The sequence below is a fragment of the Bufo bufo genome, chromosome 1 (assembly GCF_905171765.1).
Source record: "Bufo bufo chromosome 1, aBufBuf1.1, whole genome shotgun sequence".
Taxonomy (NCBI): Eukaryota; Metazoa; Chordata; class Amphibia; order Anura; family Bufonidae; genus Bufo; species Bufo bufo.
Window position 1 is genome coordinate 560,852,311 of NC_053389.1, and position 27,247 is coordinate 560,879,557.

Consider the following 27,247-nt stretch of genomic DNA (forward strand, 5'->3'; position numbering starts at 1 on the left):
GTAGAGATGATCTGGTTCTGCTAACACCCAGCTGCTTGTGCAGTAACCCAGTGCTTATTGAGAGCGGTGTATACATCAATGGAAAACACAGATATGGTAATAGTCCCTGCCTTCTCTATGGGGTGCCCAGCTGTCACTGATCGTGTGCTCCCTGCTCATGCAGTTACACAAGTATCGTGCAGTGGCTAACTCTTCAGGGACATTCAGGAACATCCTTGCAGAGTTCAATGTGGACTGCCCAGAGGTTTATAGTTCGGAAGCAGTTAAGAACATAGACCAACAGGTGGTCTTTAAATTGCTCTTGTTTAATAGACTCCCTTACAGGGTCAGATATATTTTGTATTTCTCTCAAACAGAAATAGCCAGTTGAATAAAAAAAAAAATATATATATATAAGAATACGCCATGTATATGAAAGCTATTTCTAGATGAATGTAGAATGAAAATGCAAAGCAGAAATGTTAATATCTGGATTAAGGTAATGGTTTGTCATCCCTGCTAAACCAGACTTAGTTACAGATAGCAATGTTTCCTTAAATTTTAAAAGGACTTGAAAAAGACATAATAAACCCTTTACAATCATTTTGTGAAATGAACTATGCGTTTACCTCTCTTCTGAAGGTGAATATTAAGCAAGAACATCTGGCCTGGAGCATCATTTATCTAGTTCACTATATTTCCTTTCTAGTCTTAAATATTATTTGAATCTGTCTTTTATTTTAAGTGTTGCTGCCACTGGAGAACAGTGGTTTGGGTGAAAATGTTTCTTCCAGTGAGAGAGGTGTAGTAAGGGGAGCAATGCTGGTTCTGGTGGGGGTGGAGTTGTACAGAGAGAATGCTACTACCAGTAGAGTTGATGTTAGAAAAGAAAACAGTGCTGCTGCCATTAGTGCTGTCATGTCTGGCACTTATGGGGAGGTATTTTATGCTACACTGTGGCACTGCTAGGGACTGGTGCTAGTGGCTTCTATGTGTGCTGCATGGTGGTATTTGCTTTTCACTGCTGGGGGAAATATGGCTGCTGGTATATCTGTTTGCTGGTAATGCTCATGAATCAGCATAGATTGGCTGGTAAGGCCAATTAAAAAAAGGTTCCTTGAAGAATGTTTGATTTATTCCCTCTGTCTGTAAAGGATAGGATCCTAAAAAAGGACTATAAATCGCAGTAAGAAGATTTATGCTATACTTTTAAACATTTAAAAATGTAAAATTCTAAATTTAGTTTATTTGTAAAAATGATTTTACTTACTTGCATTTATAGTTTTCTGGAGTAAAATTATGCTGATGTGGAAACTGGGAGTTCCACCGCTGACACACAATGCCATTGTATGTTGTTCTTACTGTTCCCCGATAGCCTTCTCCTTGACTCTTTACACAATCCGCTGTAATATTAGTGGGGTCGATGATACTGTGTGCTGAAATGTAACAGCATTAGTAAAGGTTTTATTTCAATTGTTTACATTAAAACTCTCCTTATTGTAGTTACTGAGGGCAGAAGTCTTATTTTCTTATTCAGTAAGACAATGCGAATTCGTATAGCACATTAAGATTATCTGTAATCTGAGATCCCAGAGGTGACCAAATCTCTGCTGAGGTGGCTTGTTTCCTTTGTCACAATCAGACCTCGCATATTTCTTACAATCCAAAATAAAGCCACAATACCATTTTGACTAATGGGCAGCTGTTCCCATATCTAGGACTTAAACATCTGGTATACAAGCTAACCTTGTAATCCATGATAGTTTGAGATGCATAATTATGTTTTGGCAATCTTATTCTAAGGCGTGCCAGATCATTCCCACAGTATTTTCATTGACTGGATATCATGACAACTGCCATATTTTTCTGGAAAACTTAAGCAGCATAGTCCAATAAATGTCTTATTATAGAACATTCAAAATCTTCTTGAAAAGATTATCTTTTAATGATTCAATGATGTCTATCATGATGTTTCCAGGAATTATCAGGTTTACTGTATTGACTTGTCTATAAATTGATTCTAATAGACTAGTCAGAATTTTCTAGACATGTGGCTTGCAGATGACATGGCTGTCATTAATGCTAATAATGTGATATTAAATGTTTTAATATATTCTTTTTAAGTGGTGCTTATTGAAGTACTGTAATTATATTGATGTTAGGCTACTTTTACACTCGCGTTCGGTGACAGACGGATCCGCACCGATAATGCAAACTCTTGTATCCGTTAATAACGCATCCGTTTGCATTATTCATAAAAACGGATCCATCTTGACTTACATTGAAAGTCAATGGGGGACGGATCCGTTTTCAATTGCACCATATTGTGTCAGTGAAAAACGGATCTGTCCCCATTGACTTACATTGTAAGTCAGGACGGATCCGTTTGGTTCCACATTTTCAGACGGTCACCAAAACGCTGCAAGCTGCGTTTTTTTTATTGACCGTTTAAAAAACGCAACGGAGACCAAACGCAGTCAAACTGATGCATTCTGAACGGCTCCTTAACGAGCCCTGAAACAGATCTCACAAGCGGACCCAGAAACGCCAGTGTAAAAGTAGCCTTAGGTGTTCAGATTCACACTTTACAGTATAACTTATGTGGCTGATATTCCTACATATGCAGATTATATGAAAATAACATCATTATATCTCACAATTTAACAAAAAAGGCTTAAAGGACTTTTCCTGTTTGAACTTTTCTTAAAAAGGCACACAGAATAAGCTGATAATAGGGTATCCTGTTGCTGTAACCATTACAATCATAGAACCTGATGGACCCTAATGCCTCATAATAGGGTCTGTCAGGTTCCATCATTTTACCGGAAAACATAATACTGTATGCTGAGCTATTCCCCCCCCCCCAGCAAATATGATGAAATCTGTGACAGAGGCTCTGAAGATCTGAACTTAGCCTCATACCTGTGAGAGATACTGATCTATTAGTTTCTTTCTGACATTACACTATAAAATTCTGTTCATATTTCAGTGTTGACAGTAGAGGGCGCTTCACTTCTTTGTGTAAATATACTATCCTCAGGATGGTTTCTACTGTATTTGTTGTGATGATAAAAAACAGCAAGAGTCTACCTAGACCTAGAATTAAGAGCTATGTAGGGGCAATGTGTATTTTTAGGTATTTGCTTGCTTATGCTTCTTTTTGTAACCTTTAATATAAAAGCACCTTGAGATTTATGAATTCCAGGCAAGAATTTTTAATAGGGGTAGAAATAATTGGTGGGGGGCACTCCATATTTTTCAACAATAAGGACAGATAGTAGTAAATTGTAAACTCTAGAAACAATTGAATTATAGTAAAAACAAGGAAAAAACAAGGTTTAAAATGAACATAAGCAGCCTCAATAACATAGCATCAGTAATATGACACAGGGGCGGCGATTGCATACAGTGGGTCAAAACATCGAATAAAAAACATAGATCAACGAATCATGTGCAATGTAGGATGGCCAGTGTGCCTCTAGATGAATTGGAGGTAATGTGATAAAAAGAAAAAGAAAACAAAACGAGCGGCACTCACCGTTGATAGGCAGGTTACTTTATTCCATGGCAGGAGGGGGGTGCAAGGGTTGCAGATACAGCAGCAAATAAGCAACAGCCGTTTCGCGCGTGTATGCGCTTCTTCTGGCTTTCCAACACTGAAGAGGTCACGGCACCTTCTTATAGTGCACAGGAAGCCGCATCATCACAGTAATATGCTTAATTACTAAGTAATCAACACCTGGCCTCTCAAGAGGGAGGGCAGGGATTACAGTCAGGCGGGACCTCTTCAATGATGTAAGGTGCATATGTGAACATACATAAACCAATAAGAACAAATCAAAATACGAAAATACAATAAGCAAGAGTGGTTCATTACAAAAATACGCTCATATCTATTTTTTCATTTAGTCCCAGCGGACCCAATGCATCCGTGCGTAGGATCCATATAGTTTCTCTTCTCAGAAGCTCCCTTTCTCTGTCACCACCTCTTTCAGTGCGGTTAACTACTTCAAGGCCAGCAAAAGTCAGCACATTGGGATTTCCACTATGTGCCTTATTCACATGATCTATTAACCGCGGAACACCCTTTCCTGTTTTTAAGGAGTTTAGGTGTTCGCGGAATCTTTCAAATAAGCAGCGGATAGTTTTTCCGATGTAGAAGCGTCCGCATCTACATAAAATTATATAAACCACAAATTTGCTGCGGCAGGTAATAAGTGGAAAAACCCTATGTTCTATCCCTGCAAAAGAGATCACTTGTAGTTGGGAATTGAAGCTGCAGAAGGAACAGTTTCTGCAACTCCTATTCCCTTTTGGTCTCTGTTCAGACAGCCATGTGAGACGTTTTTTCCTGAAATGGCTAGTTACCACTTGATCGCGTATAGTATGGCATCTTCTAAACGCTATCACTGGTTTCATATCTTTCAATTGTTTTAGGGAATCGTCCCTCACTAGGATACTCCAATTTTTCTTTATGACCTGTTTTATCTTATCGGCCATAGGACTGAATTTAAAGGAAAAGGCGAAGGGTGGGGGCCCTTTTATTGAGGGTTTACCCTCCCTTACTTCTGTCTGATGTACTTGTGACGCTTTTGTCATAGCTTGATTCAACAAGTCTGGGGGATACCCTCTACGTCTCAGCCTAGCGCGCAGATCCTGCGCCTGTTTATCATAACTCATTGAGGTGGTATTTATACGTGCAAGTCTTCTGAATTGGCCATATGGCACTGATTGTTTTACTGTGCTTGGGTGATAGCTGGAGAAATGGAGGAGGGAGTTGGCGGCGGTCGGCTTACGAAAACCTTCCGTCACCAACTCCCCCTCCACCACTGATACCACTACATCCAGAAACTCGATTTTATTGCCCCCAAACTGGTAAGTAAATCGCATGTTCATGTCATTCTGTGTATTCAAGTAATCCACGAAAGCCCGGAAATGTGCCTCGTCGCTGGACCATATGATGAAAACATCATCCACAAATCTGTAATAGGCATGCATATATTTCAGAAATGGATTAAAACTCGAGTACACAAAACGGTCTTCGAACCGGGCCAGGTACAGATTGGCAAAAGTACACGCCACTGGGGTCCCCACCGCGGTACCGACCCTTTGTTTATACCAGGAATCTCCGAACATAAAGGCATTGTTAGTGAGAATTAGTTTCAGGCCTTCCGTGATGAACATCTTGAAGTCCTCACTTCTATCTGTGTTCTGTAGGACTTCCATCACTGCCTCAATGCCCTTATCCTGAGGGATCCGGGTATAGAGACTCTCCACATCGAGGGACACGAGTCGGAACTCCTCCTGCCACTGAATATCGGTCAGTGACCGGAGGAGGTCCGACGTGTCCCTCAAATGTGACGGTATCATCTTAACGATAGGTCTCAACAGCCAGTCTATGTACCTGGACACCGGTTCGGTCACTGACCCAGTCCCGGAGACAATTGGTCGCCCAGGGGGCTGGGTCAGTGACTTGTGTATTTTAGGCAAAAAATACCAGGTGGGCCGTCTCGGAAAAATCGGAAGCAGTTTTTCTGCCTGCTGGCGTGGTACTACATTTTTCTCTACGTATGTATGTAAAAAACTGCGCAGAATATTTTGGATTTTCCAAGTGGGATCAGTACACAATTTCTCATACACCTGTTTGTCATCCAATTGTCTAAGTGCTTCGGAAACATAGTAAGACTTGCTCAGTATCACTATATTACCCCCCTTGTCCGCCGGCTTCACCACTAGATCCTCTCTGTTTTTCAGCCACTTTAAGGCTTTTTTCTCTGCATCTGTGAGATTATTTTCAGCACGGGGATATACCAAAGCCTTAACCTCTTCCAACACTCTTTGCTGGAAGAGGTCAATGCTAGAGCCGGCGGGCAAGGGGGGACAATAGGTGGAGCGAATGCCCCCTGTAAACGCAGGGCATTCAATATCCTGTGCCTGATCCCTCAACACGGAATCTGTCAAGGCCTCAAGGCAAGAGATTTCTTCATCGCTAAAGTTAGCATTGATGCTGAAACCTAGAGGGCCGATACTCATAGGTCGTTCCCCTTCAAGGTGGATAGGAGGTATTTTGGGAGCTATAGGGTTCTCATATATTCTTTTAAGGTTAAGTTTTCTGGTGGCTTTAAATAGGTCTATCTCGAATTGTACTGGATCGAACTGTTCCGTGAGACTGTAATTGAGGCCCTTATTGAGCACGCGTTCACAGTCCCGGGGCAATTCGATCCCGGACAAATTAACCACCAGGGTCTCCTCACTGACAGGTTCCTCCTCTATCGTTTCCAGGATACCTGTTTGCGTTTGTAACCTTGCTTCCCTATATTTTTGTTTTTGTTTCTTACTATTCCCTCTTCCCCTTCTAGTGCCCTGTCTAAAGGGCTCATGTCCATAGAAGAGTTGTCGGTATCATCATGGGCACTAGAGTCCGAATCTGATGTCCAGTAGTCGCTCTTCCTTCTTTTTGGACGTATTCTTGTCTGTTGTCTGTTGCTGACCCAGCCCCCTGGGTGACCTATTGTCTCCGGGACTGGGTCAGTGACCGAACCGGTGTCCAGGTACATAGACTGGCTGTTGAGACCTATCGTTAAGATGATACCCTCACATTTGAGGGACACGTCGGACCTCCTCCGGTCACTGACCGATATTCAGTGGCAGGAGGAGTTCCGACTCGTGTCCCTCGATGTGGAGAGTCTCTATACCCGGATCCCTCAGGATAAGGGCATTGAGGCAGTGATGGAAGTCCTACAGAACACAGATAGAAGTGAGGACTTCAAGATGTTCATCACGGAAGGCCTGAAACTAATTCTCACTAACAATGCCTTTATGTTCGGAGATTCCTGGTATAAACAAAGGGTCGGTACCGCGATGGGGACCCCAGTGGCGTGTACTTTTGCCAATCTGTACCTGGCCCGGTTCGAAGACCGTTTTGTGTACTCGAGTTTTAATCCATTTCTGAAATATATGCATGCCTATTACAGATTCGTGGATGATGTTTTCATCATATGGTCCAGCGACGAGGCACATTTCCGGGCTTTCGTGGATTACTTGAATACACAGAATGACATGAACATGCGATTTACTTACCAGTTTGGGGGCAATAAAATCGAGTTTCTGGATGTAGTGGTATCAGTGGTGGAGGGGGAGTTGGTGACGGAAGGTTTTCGTAAGCCGACCGCCGCCAACTCCCTCCTCCATTTCTCCAGCTATCACCCAAGCACAGTAAAACAACCAGTGCCATATGGCCAATTCAGAAGACTTGCACGTATAAATACCACCTCAATGAGTTATGATAAACAGGCGCAGGATCTGCGCGCTAGGCTGAGACGTAGAGGGTATCCCCCAGACTTGTTGAATCAAGCTATGACAAAAGTGTCACAAGTACATCAGACAGAAGTAAGGGAGGGTAAACCCTCAATAAAAGGGCCCCCACCCTTCGCCTTTTCCTTTAAATTCAGTCCTATGGCCGATAAGATAAAACAGGTCATAAAGAAAAATTGGAGTATCCTAGTGAGGGACGATTCCCTAAAACAATTGAAAGATATGAAACCAGTGATAGCGTTTAGAAGATGCCATACTATACGCGATCAAGTGGTAACTAGCCATTTCAGGAAAAAACGTCTCACATGGCTGTCTGAACAGAGACCAAAAGGGAATAGGAGTTGCAGAAACTGTTCCTTCTGCAGCTTCAATTCCCAACTACAAGTGATCTCTTTTGCAGGGATAGAACATAGGGTTTTTCCACTTATTACCTGCCGCAGCAAATTTGTGGTTTATATAATTTTATGTAGATGCAGACGCTTCTACATCGGAAAAACTATCCGCTGCTTATTTGAAAGATTCCGCGAACACCTAAACTCCTTAAAAACAGGAAAGGGTGTTCCGCGGTTAATAGATCATGTGAATAAGGCACATAGTGGAAATCCCAATGTGCTGACTTTTGCTGGCCTTGAAGTAGTTAACCGCACTGAAAGAGGTGGTGACAGAGAAAGGGAGCTTCTGAGAAGAGAAACTATATGGATCCTACGCACGGATGCATTGGGTCCGCTGGGACTAAATGAAAAAATAGATATGAGCGTATTTTTGTAATGAACCACTCTTGCTTATTGTATTTTCGTATTTTGATTTGTTCTTATTGGTTTATGTATGTTCACATATGCACCTTACATCATTGAAGAGGTCCCGCCTGACTGTAATCCCTGCCCTCCCTCTTGAGAGGCCAGGGGTTGATTACTTAGTAATTAAGCATATTACTGTGATGATGCGGCTTCCTGTGCACTATAAGAAGGTGCCGTGACCTCTTCAGTGTTGGAAAGCCAGAAGAAGCGCATACACGCGCGAAACGGCTGTTGCTTATTTGCTGCTGTATCTGCAACCCTTGCACCCCCCTCCTGCCATGGAATAAAGTAACCTGCCTATCAACGGTGAGTGCCGCTCGTTTTGTTTTCTTTTTCTTTTTATCACATATGCTCACTGCAGCTACAAGCTGAGCACCTCCGTGAGGCACCACTCCTCGGCAGTCGCATCCTGACAATTTTAGGTTTGGTGTAGTGCCACTGGTTATCTGCTCTACATTTTACATGAATTGGAGGTAATGTCACCTACATCCGCCTATGGGTGGTGCGGGCGCAAAAGGATGTTCCTAAATAAATAGGTTCCTAGATGGATATATTTAAGTTCCTGAATGGATATATTTAAGTTCCTATATGTGCACTCCGTGATTTGGTGGATTCCAACAGAACATATATCACTCAGGAGGTGCCGTTACGGTGACATCACATGTGAGTTTCTCAGAAGGAGTCGTTATAGCCAGATTACATAAATATCGCAAGTGATTGCAATAATTGCTACCGGTTGATAGCCAAAGAAAGGACAGTAACACTAATGTGCAGTAAGAGGTACTTTACTGCTTTGTAGTTGTCTCAGACCTCGGCGTAGATTGCCTGTTGGTTGAGGAGCAGGAGTTCTGAACTTCATTCAGCTATGCCCTGCAAGGACCTGTGTGGCGTCCCACATGGTCTGCAGGTTGCTCATGTGATTCTTGGAGCGGGGCGGAGTTAAGTTCTGTATTTGGAATAAGGATGTGTACGATCTTAGGGGGCCAGTGGCTGTCAGGTCCTCCCGGATCGGTAAGATATCATTCAGGTCTTTAGGTAAATCCCTCACTGCTAAAATACCAGATGCGTTTCTGGATAGCGTTATCCCTTCTTCAGTGGCTGAACAGTGAGAATCAGATGGCTTCCTTTTATATGGTATCTGGGAGCACGGTGTATGCTGGGACCGTGCTCCCAGATACCATATAAAAGGAAGCAATCTGATTCTCACTGTTCAGCCACTGAAGAAGGGATAATGCTATCCCGAAACGCGTCCGAGATTTTAACAGAGAGGGATTTACCTAAAGACCTGAATGATTTCTTACCGATCCGTGAGGACCTGATAGCCACTGGCCCCCTAAGATCGCTATCCCGAAACGCGTCTGTATTTTAACAGTGAGGGATTTACCTAAAGACCTGAATGATATCTTACCGACCCGGGAGGATTTGACAGCCACTGGCCCCCTAAGATCGTGGTGGATTCAGGTGGAATCCTTATTCTGAATACGGAACTTAACTCCGCCCTGCTCCAAGAATCACATGAGCAACCTGCAGACCACGTGGGATGCCACACAGGTCCTTGCAGGGCATAGCTGAATGAAGTTCGGATCTCCTGCTCTACAACCAACAGGCAATCTACACCGAAGTCTGAGACAACTACAGAGCGGTAAAGTACCTCTTACTGCACATTACTGTTACTGTCCTTTCTTTGGCTATCCACCGCTAGCAATTATTGCAGTCACTTGTGATATTTATGAGATGTGGCTATAACGACACCTTCTGAGAAACTCACATGTGATGTCACCGTAACGGCACCTCCTAAGTGATATATGTTCTGTTGGAATCCACCAAACCACGGAGTGCACTAGAGTTGTTGTGATGCCAAATTTTTGATTCGGTTTTGATACCATTAAAAAGTATTGCGATACTCGATACCATTCGATACCAGGCGAAAAAATAAACAAAAAAAGCCACGTGCATTCCGCATTTTAAAAAATGGTGAATCGCACAGTTTTTATTTATTTTTTCTGTTCCGGCGTTCACCGCATAGATTATTTTTATATTTTAATAGTTTGGAATTTTCTGACGTGGTGATATGTGATATGTTTATTTATTGTTAAATTTTTATATGAAATTGGGAAAGGGGGTGATTCATACTTAATATATATATATATTTTTTTACACTTTTTATTTAATATCTATTTCCACCTTAGGGGCTAGAACCTGGGATTTTTTTCATCCCTTGCTCTATCAGGGTGAATAGGACTTCACACTCGCCCTGCTGCCCTGTGCTTTGTGCACACAGCATCAGGGATGTTACCATGGCAGCCAGGACTTCAGTAGCGTCCTGGCTGCCATGGTAACCGATTGGAGCCCCAGGCTTACACTGCTGGGGCTCAGATCAGAAGTTGCCACTGCACCACCAATGAGGGGGAGGGGAGGGGACCCTGTGGCCACTGTCACCAATGATTTTAATACTGGAGGGTGGGGGCACTGTGCCACCAATGATTTTAATGGGGTGGGGGGTTGAGGGGGGGAGGGCGCACTGCGCCACCAATGATAATTAATACAGAAGTCGGGTACTGGCAGATCAGTGGCAGTTAACCCCTCAGGTGCCGCACCTTAGGGGTTAACTGCCACTGATCACAGCTCCCTGTCAGGGGCAGGGTGCCGGCAATGCGATTCTGCTGCCGGCACCTGCCTCCTGTATTATGTGTTAAAGTCTGGGCCCATATAAAGTAGTCTTTAAGTATTAGGCTACACAGAGCGGTGCCCAGCGATGTCCCAGCACTCACTATTATTCCTGGGCGCCGCTCCGTTATCCCACTGTGCCCCATTACTGTCTCCTGCTCCATATGCTAATTAATCGCAGCAATGGGGAGGAGACATCAGCTTCTCTAGTGGACGTTCCTTCTCCCTGACTGTAGCGCTGTCCAATCACAGTGCAGCACAGGGAGAAGGAACGCCCACTAGAGAAGCTGATGTCTCCTCCCCATTGCTCCGATAGTAATTGGCATATGGAGCAGGAGAAAGTAATAGGGCACAGTGGGCGAACGGAGCGGTGCCCAGGAATAATAAGTGCTGGGACATTTCTGGGCGCTGCTCTGTGTAGGAAAAGTCCTATCATTGGTGGCGCAGTGCGCCCGCCCCTATTCCGCCCCTTTCTCCGTTCATTGGTGGCAGCAGCACAGGGGGAGGGAGAGACTGCTTCTTTCTCCCCTGTGCTGCTGAGGGAACATGAGCGCGCTGACAGCAGCGCGCTCATGTTCAGAGATACTAGACTGCGCGGCAGTGCAGCCTAGTATCGAAAAAATGGAAATCCCAGTATCGATTGGGCATTGAAATTTTGATACCCGCAACAACCCTAGAGTGCACATATAGGAACTTAAATATATTCATTCAGGAACTTAAATATATCCATCCAGGGACCAATTTATTTAGGAAAATCCTTTTGCGTCTGCACCACCCATAGGCGGATGTAGGTGACATTTCTTCCAATTCATCTAGAGGCACACCGACCATCCTACATTGCACATGATTCTGTGATCTATCTTTTTTATTTGATGTTTTGACCCACTGTATGCAATCGCCGCCCCTGTGTCATATTACTGATGCCATGTTATTGAGGCTACTTATGTTCATTTTAAAACCTTGTTTTTACCTTGTTTTTACTATCATTAAATTGTTTCTAGAATTTACAATTTATACCTTTCTGTCCTCATTGTTGAAAAATATAGAGTTCCCCCCACCAATTATTTTTACCCCTATTTATTCATCCATTATCAGCATCAGGAGTGCACCAGCCCATCTGAGGGTAGGTTGAGTGAGCCACTAATTACATCTTTGTTACACAAGAAATTTTAATAAACTATACATTCACAGAGCCGTTTAACACAAAACTGAGGAGCATAGGTATGTAACCTCGGGAGACACACATATTTTGCATTGCTAATTATTATTCATATACTTGATTTCCAGGAGTGTCTGTCTCTCAATTAGAGATGAACGAATTTCATGTTATGAAATTTGTTTGCGCTTCATTTGGTGGTAAAAGCAGAATTGCGTTATTCATTCCGTCATAATAGAAGTCTATTGCCTGCATAACGGATCCGTCCTGTTTCCGTTATGCAGGAGAGGACTCCCCTGCATAACGGAAATGGAATGGATCCGTTTTGAAGCCCGTAGACTTCTATTATGACGGAATGAATAACGGAATGCCTCTAAAGGCATTATGTTATGCATTCCGTCATAGAATTGCGTTATGGTCCGTGGTAACGGAATCCATAAAGCAATTCTGCTTTTACCACCAAACGAAGCGTGAACAAATTTCAAAATATGAAATTCGCTCATCTCTAGTCTCAATAGTCAAGGCAGGAAATTAAAGTTTTAAAGTATTTTTTGGAAGTAAATGTGTTTAGAACTGAAGTTTTACAGGTAAACTAAGCTTATTTCAATATATTGGCAGCCTGGTATGCTAATAAAGATAAAGTACGCCACACAGTAGGACATATTTGGTTTCTACTCACCACAGGGTTTAATTGCACAAAACTCCCATGGGGTGTCAGGGTCAAGCGTGTAACACCATGGTCTCGCCTTGCCATCAGGGTTGCGGCAGTAATTATCATTCAGACCCTTGTTAGGATATCTGGAAAGGCAGTAAAAAAAATAATAATTTGAACACTTATATGTCATCCAAGCAGACTGACAGACCCAGATCACCTTTCCTTCTTAAAGCATCCAATTAGGTGTGGGTTTCATAAACACAGCATGGTATTTCAACTCATTAGGCAAGTTGATGATAACAGGAGGAAAGCCCGTCCTTTCAACTGGTAATGAGATTTGTGATGTTCTGCTTGTTACTTGGGCTTTAGGGGGATTAAAGTCATTATTTCTTTTAACTTGTTCCTTTTATTATCTTTCTTCTTGTTCAAATCATAGCACTCATGCATTAAAATATTGGAATCAAAGGTCAATGCCATAAGGAGCAACACATTAAACATTGCAATAGTGTTCAAGATAACCTTGTTTCATGATCAATATCCACTTTAAACATAAAGAAAAGATGAATTACAGTAGATTTTTATGTAGTACTTATAAAGACATTGGTTGTGGGCTCTGATATTATTGCTTGTAGCTTGACAGTTGCATTGCAAGAAAGCTTTAGAAAATTTAGGAAATTAATGTGATGGTAGGACATAATATAAAACACATAATAACTATTACTCACCTGTTAAATCCTCCTCTGCTTCAATGCTCATGTAGTCCTCACAGCCTTTATTTTACTGCAGCAGTGATGTGCTGTTTATCCATGTGACTGCTAGAGCCAATCACTGGCCTTAGAGGTCTTGTGCCATACATGCAAGCCTCTCTGGTGAGACCAGTGATGGTTGTAAAAGTCACTATTATAATTGTCCATTAAAGGGATCTCCAGGATTTTTATATTGATGGCCAATCCTCATGATATGTTATCAATATCAGATCTGCTGAGGTCTGACTGTATGAAGAAACTGTTATGCTCCATGAGTACTTAGACCTCTTCCTAGGCCATGTTATATCACATTGATCAGTCACATGGCCTAGGTGTTGTTCAATCCCATTTAAATAATTGGGGCTGAACTCCAATGCCAAGCACAGCCACTATCCAATGGCACTTCTGCTTAGTAAGTAAGGAGGGCACTTACTGGAGCTTCAGTGAGCACAGCAGCTTTGTCAAACAGCTGATTAGTAGGGATGCCAGTGGAGGACAGGCCATCAATATGAAGATCTGAGAGAACCCCTTAAAACAGTGTGAATATATTGTGGAGAACATTACAATTATGGGAAGCAGTGTAAATGCAGAAGTTGGGCATGGAACACAAAAGTTGAAAATGTCTTTCTTATTCTTTATCAACCACATGATTATAAATGTGTTTTGTATTGCTTTTTATTGTCAGGAGTAGTGTGAATATAAACTTTATTTCTGCCAGATTATGCTCCTTAAGGGCAATGCAGGCAGAGCTTCATGCTGAAGTGCTCTCTGCATGCAGCTGCTTCACAGCCCATCTCTTCTGTTTGAGTGGCAGAATTAGTATCCAACCAGGAGAAGACTACAGCTGCTACATAGAACAGAGGGAGGGGCAGTGAAGCAGGTCAGTACATAGAGCAGAGACCACTTCACAGTGCACTTCATATTCCAGATAAAATATTCAACCTCTCTCTTTCTTCTCATCTCTCCACTTATCAGCTATGTCTTCACTAACTCTCTATTTCATCCATTAGAATCTGGTCTCTGCACCTCACATTCTACAGAAACTACCCCTACAAAAGTGACAAACAACCTCCTGACAGCTAAATGCAATAATGACTACTCATTTGACACTGTAGACGACCATCTCCTTCTCATTATGTTCTAATATATCAGCTTTATGACAGAGTTCTGTCTTGGTTTTCTTCATATCTCTCTGACCACTCCTTCAGTGTATCATTTACTGGCTCTACTTCCCTTTCTCTACCTCTTGCTGTTGGGGTTCCTCAAGGTTCAGTCGTAGGTACTGTACTCTCCTCTTTTCTCTCTACACAGCCCTGATTGGACAACAGATTTATTTTTCAGTACCATCTCTATGCCGATGACACCCAACTATACACTTCAACACATGACATCACTTGTGCTTTACTACAGAACACCAGGGACTGCCTGTCTTCTGTCTCTAACATCATGCCTTCTCTTTATCTGAAACGGAAAATTTCAAAAACTGAAATATTTGTTTTCCCTATCTACTAACCTACCTAAACCTGATATCTCCATCTCAGTGAGTAGCACAACTATCATGCCTTGGCAGCACGTCTGCTGTCTTAGTGTTATGTTTCACACTGATTTTTCCTTCACCCTCATAGTCAATCGCTTGCCCGCTTATGCCGTCTGCTCCTCAAAAACATCTCTAGAATATGCCTCTCTCTTACAGATAAAACTCAAATTGTTTCCCTGATCCATTCTTGTCTCGATTACTGTAACTCATTATTTTATGGTCTCCAACTCACCAGACTTTCCGCTCTCCAATCTATCCTTAATGCAGCAGCCAGGCTCATCTATCTGTCTAACCACTACTGCGATGCCTCCGCCATCTGCCAGTCATTGCACTGGTTGCCCAAACACTATAGGATTCAATTTAAACTGTTCATCCCCACAAAGCTCTCCACAGTGCTGCACCCCCTATATCTCCTTCCTAATTTGTCTAGCATCCTACCTGTGCTCTCCGTTCATCCAATGACTTGCGACTTATATTCATCATAATTAGTGATGAGCGAATCGAATCCCACGAAGTGAAATTCAATTCACCTTGAATCCAAATTTCCTTGCGCTTCGTGTTAACGAATCGATTTAACCTGAAATAGTGTAAAAAACTAAAAAATTCTTACTTACCTCCTCCATTTAGAAACATAGAAACATAGAATGTGTCGGCAGATAAGAACCATTTGGCCCATCTAGTCTGCCCAATATACTGAATACTATGGATAGCCCCCGGCCCTATCTTACTGTATATGAAGGATGGCCTTATGCCTATCCCATGCATGCTTAAACCCCTTCACTGTATTTGCAGCTACTACTTCTGCAGGAAGGCTATTCCATGCATCCACTACTCTCTTAGTAAAGTAATACTTCCTTATATTACTTTTAAACCTTTGCCCCTCTAATTTAAAACTGTGTCCTCTTGTGGTAGTTTTTCTTCTTTTAAATATGCTCTCTTCCTTTACCGAGTTGTCATTTGCTTGTGACAAGCGCGCTAGCCGCCATCTTGATTGAATATCTCGACTGAAATGACATAATCTCATGCCAAGTGAGATTTCGCGCCAGATCTTCAAGCAAGATGGCGGTGGCCGGCCCGTCGCGAGCAAATGGAGGGGGTAAGTTTGATAGAATTTTTTTTTTAATGTTCATTTTACACAGTTTTTACACTCAGATGCCGTGATCATGTATGAACGTGGCATATGAGGGGTACATTGACGAGGGCGGTACTATCATAGCTCCCTGTCATTGCACCCGCTACTTACAAAAAAGTGCGCTTCGTGACAAAATAATTCATCACAAGCGAATGTATTTGTAAAATGTGCCGAATCAGCCGAATTGAACGTTTCATAATTCTCTCATCTCTAATAATAATCAGAATCTCTTTCTCCCATCTCCAAGATTTCTCCTGAGCTGCACAAGTATTTTGGAATGCCCTACCCCAAGCAATTAGATTAATTCACAACATCCACAGTTTTAAGCGCTCTCTAAAAACACATCTTTTTAAGTTGGCCTATCACATTCCCTAAACTCTTCACTATTCACATCCTTCATCATCATTCTTCTGATCCTGATCCATCATCAAATATCCGCTCCCCAATGTCACGCTTCAGTGTAGGAGGGAAACACCACACCGAGCATAGGAGGCTAGGGGGGAACAGGGAATCAGGCCTGAGAACTAGGGAAGAAAAATGGACACCTCCTAGTGAAAACCCTAACCAAAATCCTGACTGATTGCCAGTATGAACAGACCCCCAAAGGTAGGTGAGTTCATACGCAGGAATACCTAGAGTCCTATCAAGCCCTATAGGACCCTGGTACTAATGGCAGGGACGAGACTACCTGTTCCTCCAAAAGGAAGGACGAACAGGAGTCTCCTTCAGGCCTGATACAACCAATAGCGAAATGCAACACACAGAACCCAAACAAAATACAAAAGGGAAAGGAAAGACTTAACTTCAAAGGAGCAATGGAAGCACCAGGAACTCAGCCGAGATCCAACCACAATCTATCCAAAGGTCCAAACAGAAGCTATAAACCGCACAGCATTGTGGGAGAAGCAACTATAAATAGAGAAGGCTAAATGACCCTAATAGCCACACTTGGGGAAAGTACGTGTGGCAAGCACCAGAAACAACACAGACATCATTTAATCCAAATGGAAAACATGTCAGATAAAACCACGTCTTGCCAGTCTTACCAATCTCCTGCCACCGGTGACGGGAACGTCCGTGACTCCCACTCATGCAGAAACACGATAGATATTGGTTGGCGACAGGCTCATGGAGCTTTATATCTACACCCCTATTGTGTTAAGTTGGCCACACTATAGTACAAAACAAGTATTTGTCACCCTCTGTCTTACCCCTATCTCCTCATAGATTGTAAGCTATTGCGAGCAGGGCCCTCATTCCTCTTCTATTAATTGTTGACTTGTTTGTTGCTATGTTATTTATGCTTTAGGTTGTTTTCTCTTGCTCTCCTCAGATGCTACCTAATGCTGACAGTAGCATAGCATGGTCAAGGCTGCTGATGGACGTCATTTATTTATGTTGCGTGGCTGATTATAAAGCTGCCATGTAAAGGTTATAGATAGTATGAAGTTGGGGAAATGATGAGCAGCTGTATTACTCCTCTTGTTCTGTGTATAAGTCAAAATCAAACATAGTAAATCTATTTATCTAAATCCCAAAATAGTAATATGTGAAAGTAGAAGTACGTCAGCACTTACATAGTACATATTAGATTACTGGCAGAAACCACATAGTTTGTATAATTTATGGTAATTTACTTAACCCTTACAGATCTTCCGTTTTTGCATTTTAGTTTTTCACTCCTCGTCTTCCCAAAATCATAACAGTTTTTTTAATTAATTTTTTTACAGCATTTACTATGCAGTAAAATTGACCTGTTTCATTCATTTTGCAGGTCAGTACGATAATAACGATAACACACTTGTAAAGTTTTGATTGCGCATTAATACTGGAAAAAAATGTAAAAATCTTGAAAAACAATTTTTTTTTCATCACCATATTCTAAGCCCTCAACTTTTTTGTAATTATGCGTACGGCTCAATTTTTTGCAGGGCGATCTGTCCTTTTCAGGGATACCATTTTGACATGTGTGTGACTTTTTGATCACTTTTTATAAAAATATTTTTGGGGAGTTGTGACCAAAAAATGGTGAATTAGCAGTTTTTATTATTTTTTCTGTTATGTCATTCCCACATGGGATTTATATTGCTATATTTTTTATAGTATGGGCATTTTGCACGTGAAAATGCCTATGAGATGGATTTTTTTTATTGGTTCAGTATTTTGAATTTATTTTGGCTAAAGGGAATGATTTGAACTTTTATTTTTTATTTTTATATTTTTTACTTTTTTTACTTTGGTGACTATAACTGCCATTGGCCATTGTTTTCATTGATGTCTTTATAGCCATCATTAAACACTTCATTTTCAATATAACAATACAGTGCTGCAACCTAGTGACCTATATTGGTATATTCCACTAATATCCGCCGAAGCCTGGTTGAGGCTTTGGGCTATTAGAACACTATAACGGCTCTGACTACTCACATGCAGTGGTCACATTTGAAATGTATGCGAGGAGCCCTATGGCTGAGCACATACATGTGCAATGGATCTCTGCTGTTTGAAACAGCAGAAACCCAGTGGTTATAGCACCTGGTGCACGCGTGAGACCACGCCATATTTAAAGACGCAAAGGGGTTAAATAATCTAAAATTCATGAAACAACATTGCTTTAGACATGACCTATCTTTTTCAGGATAGGAGACAGACAGACAGAAAGACAGAGATAGATAGATAGATAGATAGATAGATAGATAGTAAACAGGCTGAAACATTGCTTTGGGTGAATACATATCACTGTATCTAATTTATCGAGGACTGCTATAAGGGTTAAATAAATAGATAAATGGATACTCAGTATGTGGGCAGCATGGTGGCTCAGTGGTTAGCACTGGTACCTTTCAGTGCTGGGGTCCTAGGTTTGAATCCAACCAAGGACAACATCTGCATAGAGTTTGTATGTTCTTCCCCCTGTCTGCATGATTTTCCTCTCACACTCCAAAGACACACTGTACTCATAGGGAACTTAGATTGTAAGCCCCATTGGGGACAGCGTGATGCTAATGTCTGTAAAGTGCTGTGGAAAATGTCAGAGATACAGTATGTAAGTGAGTAAAATAAATGAAATACACATGGACGGATCTTGACATTGTTTGATAGCTCTCTACTTTTGTCTTTAATGAATGTGCTGCCGTTCTGCATTAGTTAAATAGACAGACAGATAGATATGAGAAAGAAGATAGACAGATAAATTCAGCTCACCTCGGTGAACCTTTTTCAAGCCAGGGCTTAAAAAATGTTCAGGAAATTTGACTGAAATGCTATTTGAAGGGGTGTACCTAGACTTTCTCCTGCTTGAGGCGGAAATTGAAATGCAGCCCCCCCCCCAATGCCAAATTCTCAACCTAACCTCTTTCCTCCTAACATTATACACAGCACTACAAAACCTACAGGATAATACCGCCCCACACATTTCTAATATTCACTGATGTCTCCTTTGATGTACACATTCTCTTTCCTCATCTTCTCTATTTGGACCAGACCGCAGTGATGATTTCTTTCAGCTATCTCTTGTCAGCCATTTGGGTTTCCTACTTTTCCATCATCCTCCCAACTTCTCAACATAGCGTCCTGCCATCTACCCAATACTGTGCCCACTGTTCTCCCCAATACGATACTGCAAAAACAGTCCACCTGAAAATACTAGTACCACACAGATAGTGCCCCCTTCAATAATTATTGGCATGCAATTACTTACCCAGCAAATAATGTCCCACACATAATGCCCCCAAAAATGATTGTGCTTGACTAATACTGTGCCAGGGTGTCCCACACAATAGTAGTTCTCCCCAAAGTCCCACCAATAGTAATAATTGTGCCCCTACAATGCCCCTAACAGTACTAATGTCCCCACTGTGCCCCAGAAATAATTATGCTCCCCCTAGTCCCCCAGCAGTAATAAAGCTCACCATAATGCCCCCCAGTAGTAATAATTATCCTTATAATGTGTGCCAGTACCAAAAAAAATCTCCTTAAAATTATAAGCCAGTACAAAAAATTCCTCCTCTTAGTGCTACCATTAGAGCCAATGTCACCATAGTTCCCCCATGTATGCAAATGCCCTCTACTGTGTGCCAGAACTAAAAATACCCCCTCTTAGTGCTTCTAGCTCAGCTAATGTCCCCATAGTGCTCCCATAATGTGTGCCAGTATACAATATCCCTATATAGTGCCCCCATAGTTCTCCTCTTCCCTCCTTCCCCATAGTGGTCCATCAGCATGGTGCTAAATGAAAAAAATAAACCCAAAACATACCTCCATGTGGCTGTCAACGATACGGTGCAGGCCTCTTCCAGCCTGTGCCCGCGCTGTACACACCCTGGCTCAGGCGGAGAGATGATGATGATGATGATGCCATTGCGGCGCCTGCGCCGGCCTCTGATAGCTACAGGCACTAGGCCTAAAGCCAATCACAGGGAATGGGGAATGGAGATGCTGCTCCCATGACTCACCTCAGCATCCAACTGTATCACCGTCCTGAGGACAATACAGTTGAATATAGAGAGATGAGCACTTCCACAATGGAATAGCTCATCTATTTGGCCCTGCATCCTCCCCTTCCTGTCTCCAGGGTTGTGCCAGCTGAAACAATTGCCTCACCCTGCCTAATTGGCTGCAACATATGGGTGAAAAAAATCTGGTGTTTTTACTATTTCTAGAATGTTGCCAATTTTTGTACATATTCAATTTGGATATCTAGCCATTTTCTACAGATGTGCCCCCTTGACTGCCAACTGCCGGTATCTTTCTATGATAGAGAGATAGAAAATAGATAGATAGAAGATAGATAGATAGATAGATAGATAGATAGACAGATAGACAGATAGATAACACATTTTATGAGGTAGATAGATAATAAGTAGATAGACAGATAGACAGTTTTATATAATAGACAGAGAAATAGATAGAAAGATAGATAAATAGAGAGATAGATAGATTGATAGATAATAGACATATTTTTATATGATAGATACGGTAGATAGACTGCTTGAGGAATTAAATTCCTTTATAATTAAATCCAGCTGAAGTTGAAAAGCTATCTTATTTTTCCTTAACTCATAAATACCCAAAGTGACTTATTACATCCATAAAGCAATGCAACTTCTGAAGAACTTAGCCATGCTTACAATGTGGAGAGTTCACCATCTCTTTGGCTGCTATTTGTCATGTGCAATTCAAAAGTATTTTCTGCTGTCTATTTTCCAAAAAAGAATCTGAACAAAAGCAGAGCGTAGACAATTCCTCATGTGCAATAGTTGCATAGCTGATTCTTGTTTCATGCATTGCTATGTAATAGGTCTGGAAATTCATGATAACCATGGTAGGTAAATGTATACATTCCTTATTTATCAGCTCTGTTATGTCACATGATCAAAAGCATACAAACTCCATGCAGATTTTCCTGGTCAGATTTGAACCTTGCACCCAAGTGCTGAAAGGCACCAGTGCTAACCACTGAGCCACGGTGCTGCCCATATATATCCATTCCACTCTGGACCTGCTTTCTTCCAGTTAAGGAACCCCCTGGAGTCAAATATTTATCACCAATCCTATTAGTTGTATCAACCAAATCATGGGGTAACAAGCCCTTTAAGTGTATGGATACAGAACATGTACAGTGATTTTTTCATTTCATTATGATTACAAAAATCAAATTATTATGCAGAAAACAACCTACTAAGTATTCTCAATGTGAGCCCCAATGGACAAAGCGACCAATGTGAGTGATAAACTCCATGCAGCAATGGGGAATATGCTGCCGCAAAATAAATTAATAAAAAATAATGTACACAATAATATTAATTGGTGCAATCATTGCTATTTAAAGGTTCATTGTTTGACAATGGACCATTGCTATCATATTTGTATGAAGTTTATACCTTACATCAACAATAAAAACTGAATATCAACAATCAAAACTAGGACACAATTAAAGTAGAGCAGTTGCTAATAGTAAAGTACACGGCTGCCCCTTATTCCAAGATGGACAAGGAATAAAGAGAGCTAAAATATGATTGGTTGCCCTTCGGCATCTAGTCTCTTTTCTAAATGCGCTAAATGTATGCAAGGCTGCACAATAATCTAGAGATACGAGAACAAATCTCAGTTGCAAGTTTACACTGCACAAGGTGATGACTTCCAGATGAGTCTTAGACTGTAAGGTTTTATAATTGGTGTCAGACAGAAGCTTGAAGGTACAAAAAGGAAGCCTAGCTATAGGAGGTAACTAATGGATCTGGTATTTTGCGACCATTTATGTTTGAACAAGGCAGGACCTCTACTTAGAAGATGTTTCCTGGTGTTAGCCATGTTGAAAGACCAGCAGTAAATGCTTTGGACATGTCACTAGTCTTCATTAACTTCATGAAATACCATGATATATTTGTAAATGTTGAATTGAATCCCCAGCACATTATTTAGCCCTTCATAAGGTGAATAAACAGCAAATGCTTTGTATCTGTACCTCCTACTGAAGGTCATGACAGAAACAGTCTAGTAAACCCGCAGCTGCACACACTAGAAAATTTATGTTTTGCAGTATGTAATTTCTTTACAAAAACAAGCCTGTTATTACAAGGTGGATCCACAGAATTAGGCTTCATGTTATTTTATAGCATCATTTTTAATGATTTCAAAAGCTATAAAAATCCATGCAGCTGTAGGTTTACTGAAATGTGTATGTAGCACAGCCCCCAAAAGGCACAGATGTGTTATACAACATTGATAGCCCTAAAAATTATGAATTGTGGTAAATCTAAAAGAGGACTGTAAACAATGAATGCAACACAGCACTGAAAATATGAGCAATATAGTGTAGATGAGCATTAGAGAGGAGCAAATCTATTGGTTAGAATAAAAATTTGAACCCACATTTTTAGAAAAATTCTGATTTGTCAGAATCAGAACTTCAGAAACAATATGAGTGAAATTATATTTTGGAAATACACAGAGAGAGATTTTCCGAACATTAAAAACACTTTGGATTCAGGTAGAATTTCTTGGTCGATATAGACAAATCGACAAAAATGAATTTTAGGAAATTCACTCCTCTCACGCATATACCTATGGATAGCATAGGCTAAGAGGCAAAAAAATTTATGAATTCCAATCATACTGTACATTTCACAATTATTTCAGACATTACAATCATCCTAGCACAGTGTAGTTTTGTATGTATTTTATGTAAGAGGTATGCTAAATCTCTAGTCTCTAGTACTTGCATCTCTCACATCTATATCTATATGCTTTTCATCTCTCCACTGTAAGTTTCAGTACGTAGACATCAATGGATTTAATTTCCTTAAAGGAACTGTCCAACCTATTTAAAAAAAATTGGAAAGCCCATCAATATGATTAAATAACAAAGGACTGTGTACTGTATATTGTAACACTTCATCCCCTGCACGTTCAGCACTAACTTTGGTCTTCACCTTCGGTCTGTGTTTCCAGTCTGCTTTATATGCCTATGTCATGGCGGCAAACGGTAAACGCCTGCCAGATTCATGGTGCTGGAGATGGGGGGGGGGGGGGGGGTAAGTAGTGTTTCTATGATATTATATTGTTTTAACACATTTAGGATTTTGTGGAGATATTTGAATAAGTCAGGCAACCTCTTTCATAGTTACTATACCGTCATAGTGCATTTGCCTTGCAGGAGGTTTAATGCAATTTATTTCTAGTAAATGTTAGCTCCACAATTATGTTATAAATAGACATACTATGATAATAATTCTCTTTTGTATATTTGTATTTTAACCCCTTCTCCCCCGGCCAGTTTTCGCCCTCCTGCCCAGGCATATGTCACTTTATGTGGTAATAACTTTGGAACACTTTCACTTATCCAAGCCATTGAGATTGTTTTCTCGTGACACATTGTACTTCATGATAGTCATAAATTTGAGTCAATATAGTTCACTTTTATTTATGAAAAAAATCCCAAATTTACCCCAAATTTTGATAAATTTGCAATTTTCAAAATTTCAATTTCTCGGCTTTAAAAAAAGAAAGAGATACCTCAGAAAATAGATATTTCTTAACATTCTCCATATGTCTACTTTATATTGGCATTTTTGAATGTCATTTTGTTTTTTTAGGACGTTAGAAGCCTTAGAATTTTTGATGCAATTCTTACAATTTTTAAGAAAATTTCTAAAACCCACTTTTCAAGGACCAGTTCAGGTCTGAAATCATTTTATGGGACTTACATAGTGGAAACCACCCATAAATGACCCATTGTAGAAACTACATCCCTCAACTTACTCAAAACCTATTTTACAAACTTCTTTAACCGTTTAGGTGTTCCACAAGAATTAAAGGAAAACCTTTTGGCAGATTTTCAATTTGAATCCATTTTTTTCTTTAGCACATCGAGGGTAAACAGCCAAACAAAACTCAATATTTATTACCCTGATTCTGCGGTTTACAGAAACACCCCACATGTGGTCGTAAACTGATGTAAGGGCACACGGCAGGGCACAGAAGAAAAGGATGGTTTTTGGAAGGCAGATTTTGCTGAACTGATTTTTAGATGCCATGTCCCATTTAAAGCCCCCGATGCACCCTTACAGTAGAAACTCCCAAAAGTTGACCCCATTTTGGAAACTACAGGATAAGGTGCCAGTTTTATTGGTACTATTTTTGGGTACATATGATTTTTTATTGCTCTATATTAAGTTTTTTGTGAGGCAAGGTAACCAAAAAATGGCACTGTATTTATTTTTTATTTTTTACAACATTCATCTGACAGGGTAGATCATGTGCTATTTTTATAGAGCATGTTGTTATGGATGCAATGATATCAAATATGTCTATTTTCTTTGTTTGTTTCAGTTTTACATAAAAAGGCATTTCTGAAAAAAAAAATTGTTTTTGTGTCTCCATTTTCTGAACGCCATATTTTTTTATTTTTTCTGACAATCGTCTTGTACAGGGGCTTGTTTTTTGAAGGAAGAGTTGATGTTTTTATTGGTACCATTTTTGGGTACATATGATTTTTTGACCTTTATGGGTCAAGGTTTTGGCACAGTTTTTATTTATTTCTTTATTTTTACATTGTTCACCTGAGGGGTTAGGTCATGTTATATTTTTATATAGCAGGTTGTTACGGACGTGGTAATACCTGATATGTCTACTTATTTTTTTTTTTACTATAACACAATAAAAGTAGCTTGGAAGCAAAAAAATTATGTTTTAATGTCTCCATTTTCTGAGAGTCATATATTTTTATTTAACGATTGTCTTAGGTAGGGTATCATTTTTTGAAGGATGAGGTGACGGTTTGATTGGTACTATTTTGGGGGCATACGCCTTTTTGATCGCTTGGTGTTGCAATTTTTGTGATGTAAGGTGACAAAAAATAGATTTTTTGGCACTGTCTTTATTTTTATTTTTTACAGTGTTCAGCTGAGGGGTTAGGTCATTTGTTATTTTTATAGAGCTGGTTGTTATGGACGTGGTATTACCTAATATGTATACTTTTTTATTTCACTTTAAAACAATAAGAGCTTTTATGAAACAAAAAAATGATGTTTTAAGGTTCTGAGAGCTATAGTTTAATGTTCTGAGAGTTATATTTATTTATTTATTTAAGCGATTTTCTTATGTAGGGGCTCATATTTTGCGGGAAAAGGTCACAGTTTTATTGGTACTATTTTGTGGGACATACGCCTTTTTGATCGCTTGGTCTTGCACTTTTTGTGATGTAAGGTGACAAAAATGGCGTATTTTGACAGTTTATAAGTGTTTGTGGGACGGGGTGGATCATGTGATATATTTATAGAGCCTGTCATTACAGACATGGTGATACCTTATATGTGTGTTTTTTTTTATAAAATAAGGGGAAAGGGGTGTTTTTTTTTACTTGAAACTTTATTTTTATTTTTATTAAAACTTTTTTGCTTTTTAAAAAAATATATATATTTTTGTCCCACTGTGGGACTTCAACTTGTGAGGGTCTGATCCCCTCTGCAATGCATTACAATACATCTGTATTGTAATGCATTGCCTGTTGATGTATTACACAGATTAATACACTAACAGATTGCCTAAGAGACCCAGCCTGGGGCTGGATCTCCTTGGTCCCCATAGAATGTAGGTTATGATGCCATGCAAGGCATTAGGCAGCCTATGCATGGCATCAGGCTGCCTTGTCACTCATTGGGTCCTCACCACAGCAGCGCCGGGACCCAATGGGCTGCCTCACTTGCCGCATGCACCTTCTATGCCGCGGTGAGAGCTAACCGTGGCAAAAAAGGGGTTAATCTACCGGCATTGGCTTTTACAGCGATGCTGGCAGATATAGCAGGGCAGTGCAGTGATTGGTGCGCCCTGCTACGGTCCCCGCCCGATCACCATGACGTAATAGTACGTCAAAATGCGGCAAGACACTTGCTGCCATGACGTACTATTATGACATATGTCGGGAAGGGGTTAAGACCGATTTACAGGGACTGACTAGGCAGGCAATCATCAGAGATTAGCAATTAGTTCCCAATAATTGCCTGCTCATCAGAGAAGGTGAAAACAGCATTTGCATGCAGCAATCATCTCCTCTGTATGAGGAAAAGTGATTCGCTGCAATCACCAAAGACAACCATCGCTTCTGGGCAGAAGATTGCTTTTTACATAGGAAAATCTGTTACCCATAAACAATAATTTTGGGGTCCACATCAACAATAATCTTACCTGATGAACTAGCTTTTGCTTGTTCATGCGATGATCAGTGGTACATTTCCACAGGCCAATTACTGGGAATGAGTGTCTTTAGGAATGATTTTCACTGATAATCGTCCCATGTAATGGGACCTTTATTCACAGTATGTATCAGTTTGCATCTTTCACCAGTTAAACAAGTCATGTCTGTTATGGTCTGCATGACATATATCTGTGTTCAGTGTAAAGCTACAACAGGTTCAGTTGCTGTAAGATGATCCATGTCTTGTGCGTAAGTGTTCACTGTTTAATATCAGATGTCAGGTTTATGCTTCGAAATCCAACTTGAGATTCTTTAGCTTTTAATCTGTTAGCAGATATAACTATATTGCTAAATTCTTTGTTGAAAGGGAGTCTGCAAAGGAGAATTATGAGCGCTCATAGATTATAAAAATGTATCTGTCCCTTTGAATAATGTTCAAATTTAAAAGGAAACCATGAAGCAGAAATGATTCATCTGGGAAATGCCTCACAATGCAGTCCCCTTGGCTGTTAACTGCACATGATTAAATATCCAGCCTTGTTTTACAGTACTGGTTTATTTTATTCTA

At 40.6% G+C, this 27,247-nt stretch overlaps 1 protein-coding gene across 2 annotated transcripts in view; it reads right to left on the minus strand.

Moving 5' to 3' along the window:
- HGF (hepatocyte growth factor) overlaps window positions 1–27,247 on the minus strand; it is a 151,246-nt gene that overhangs the window by 64,654 nt on the left and 59,345 nt on the right. For both annotated transcript variants that reach the window (XM_040413128.1, XM_040413127.1), the window contains exons 7-8: window positions 12,593–12,711; window positions 1,250–1,415 (exon numbers count right to left, since the gene is read on the minus strand). In XM_040413128.1, the coding sequence (XP_040269062.1) occupies window positions 1,250–1,415; window positions 12,593–12,711 (285 nt within the window). The remainder of the gene's footprint in view (window positions 1–1,249; window positions 1,416–12,592; window positions 12,712–27,247) is intronic.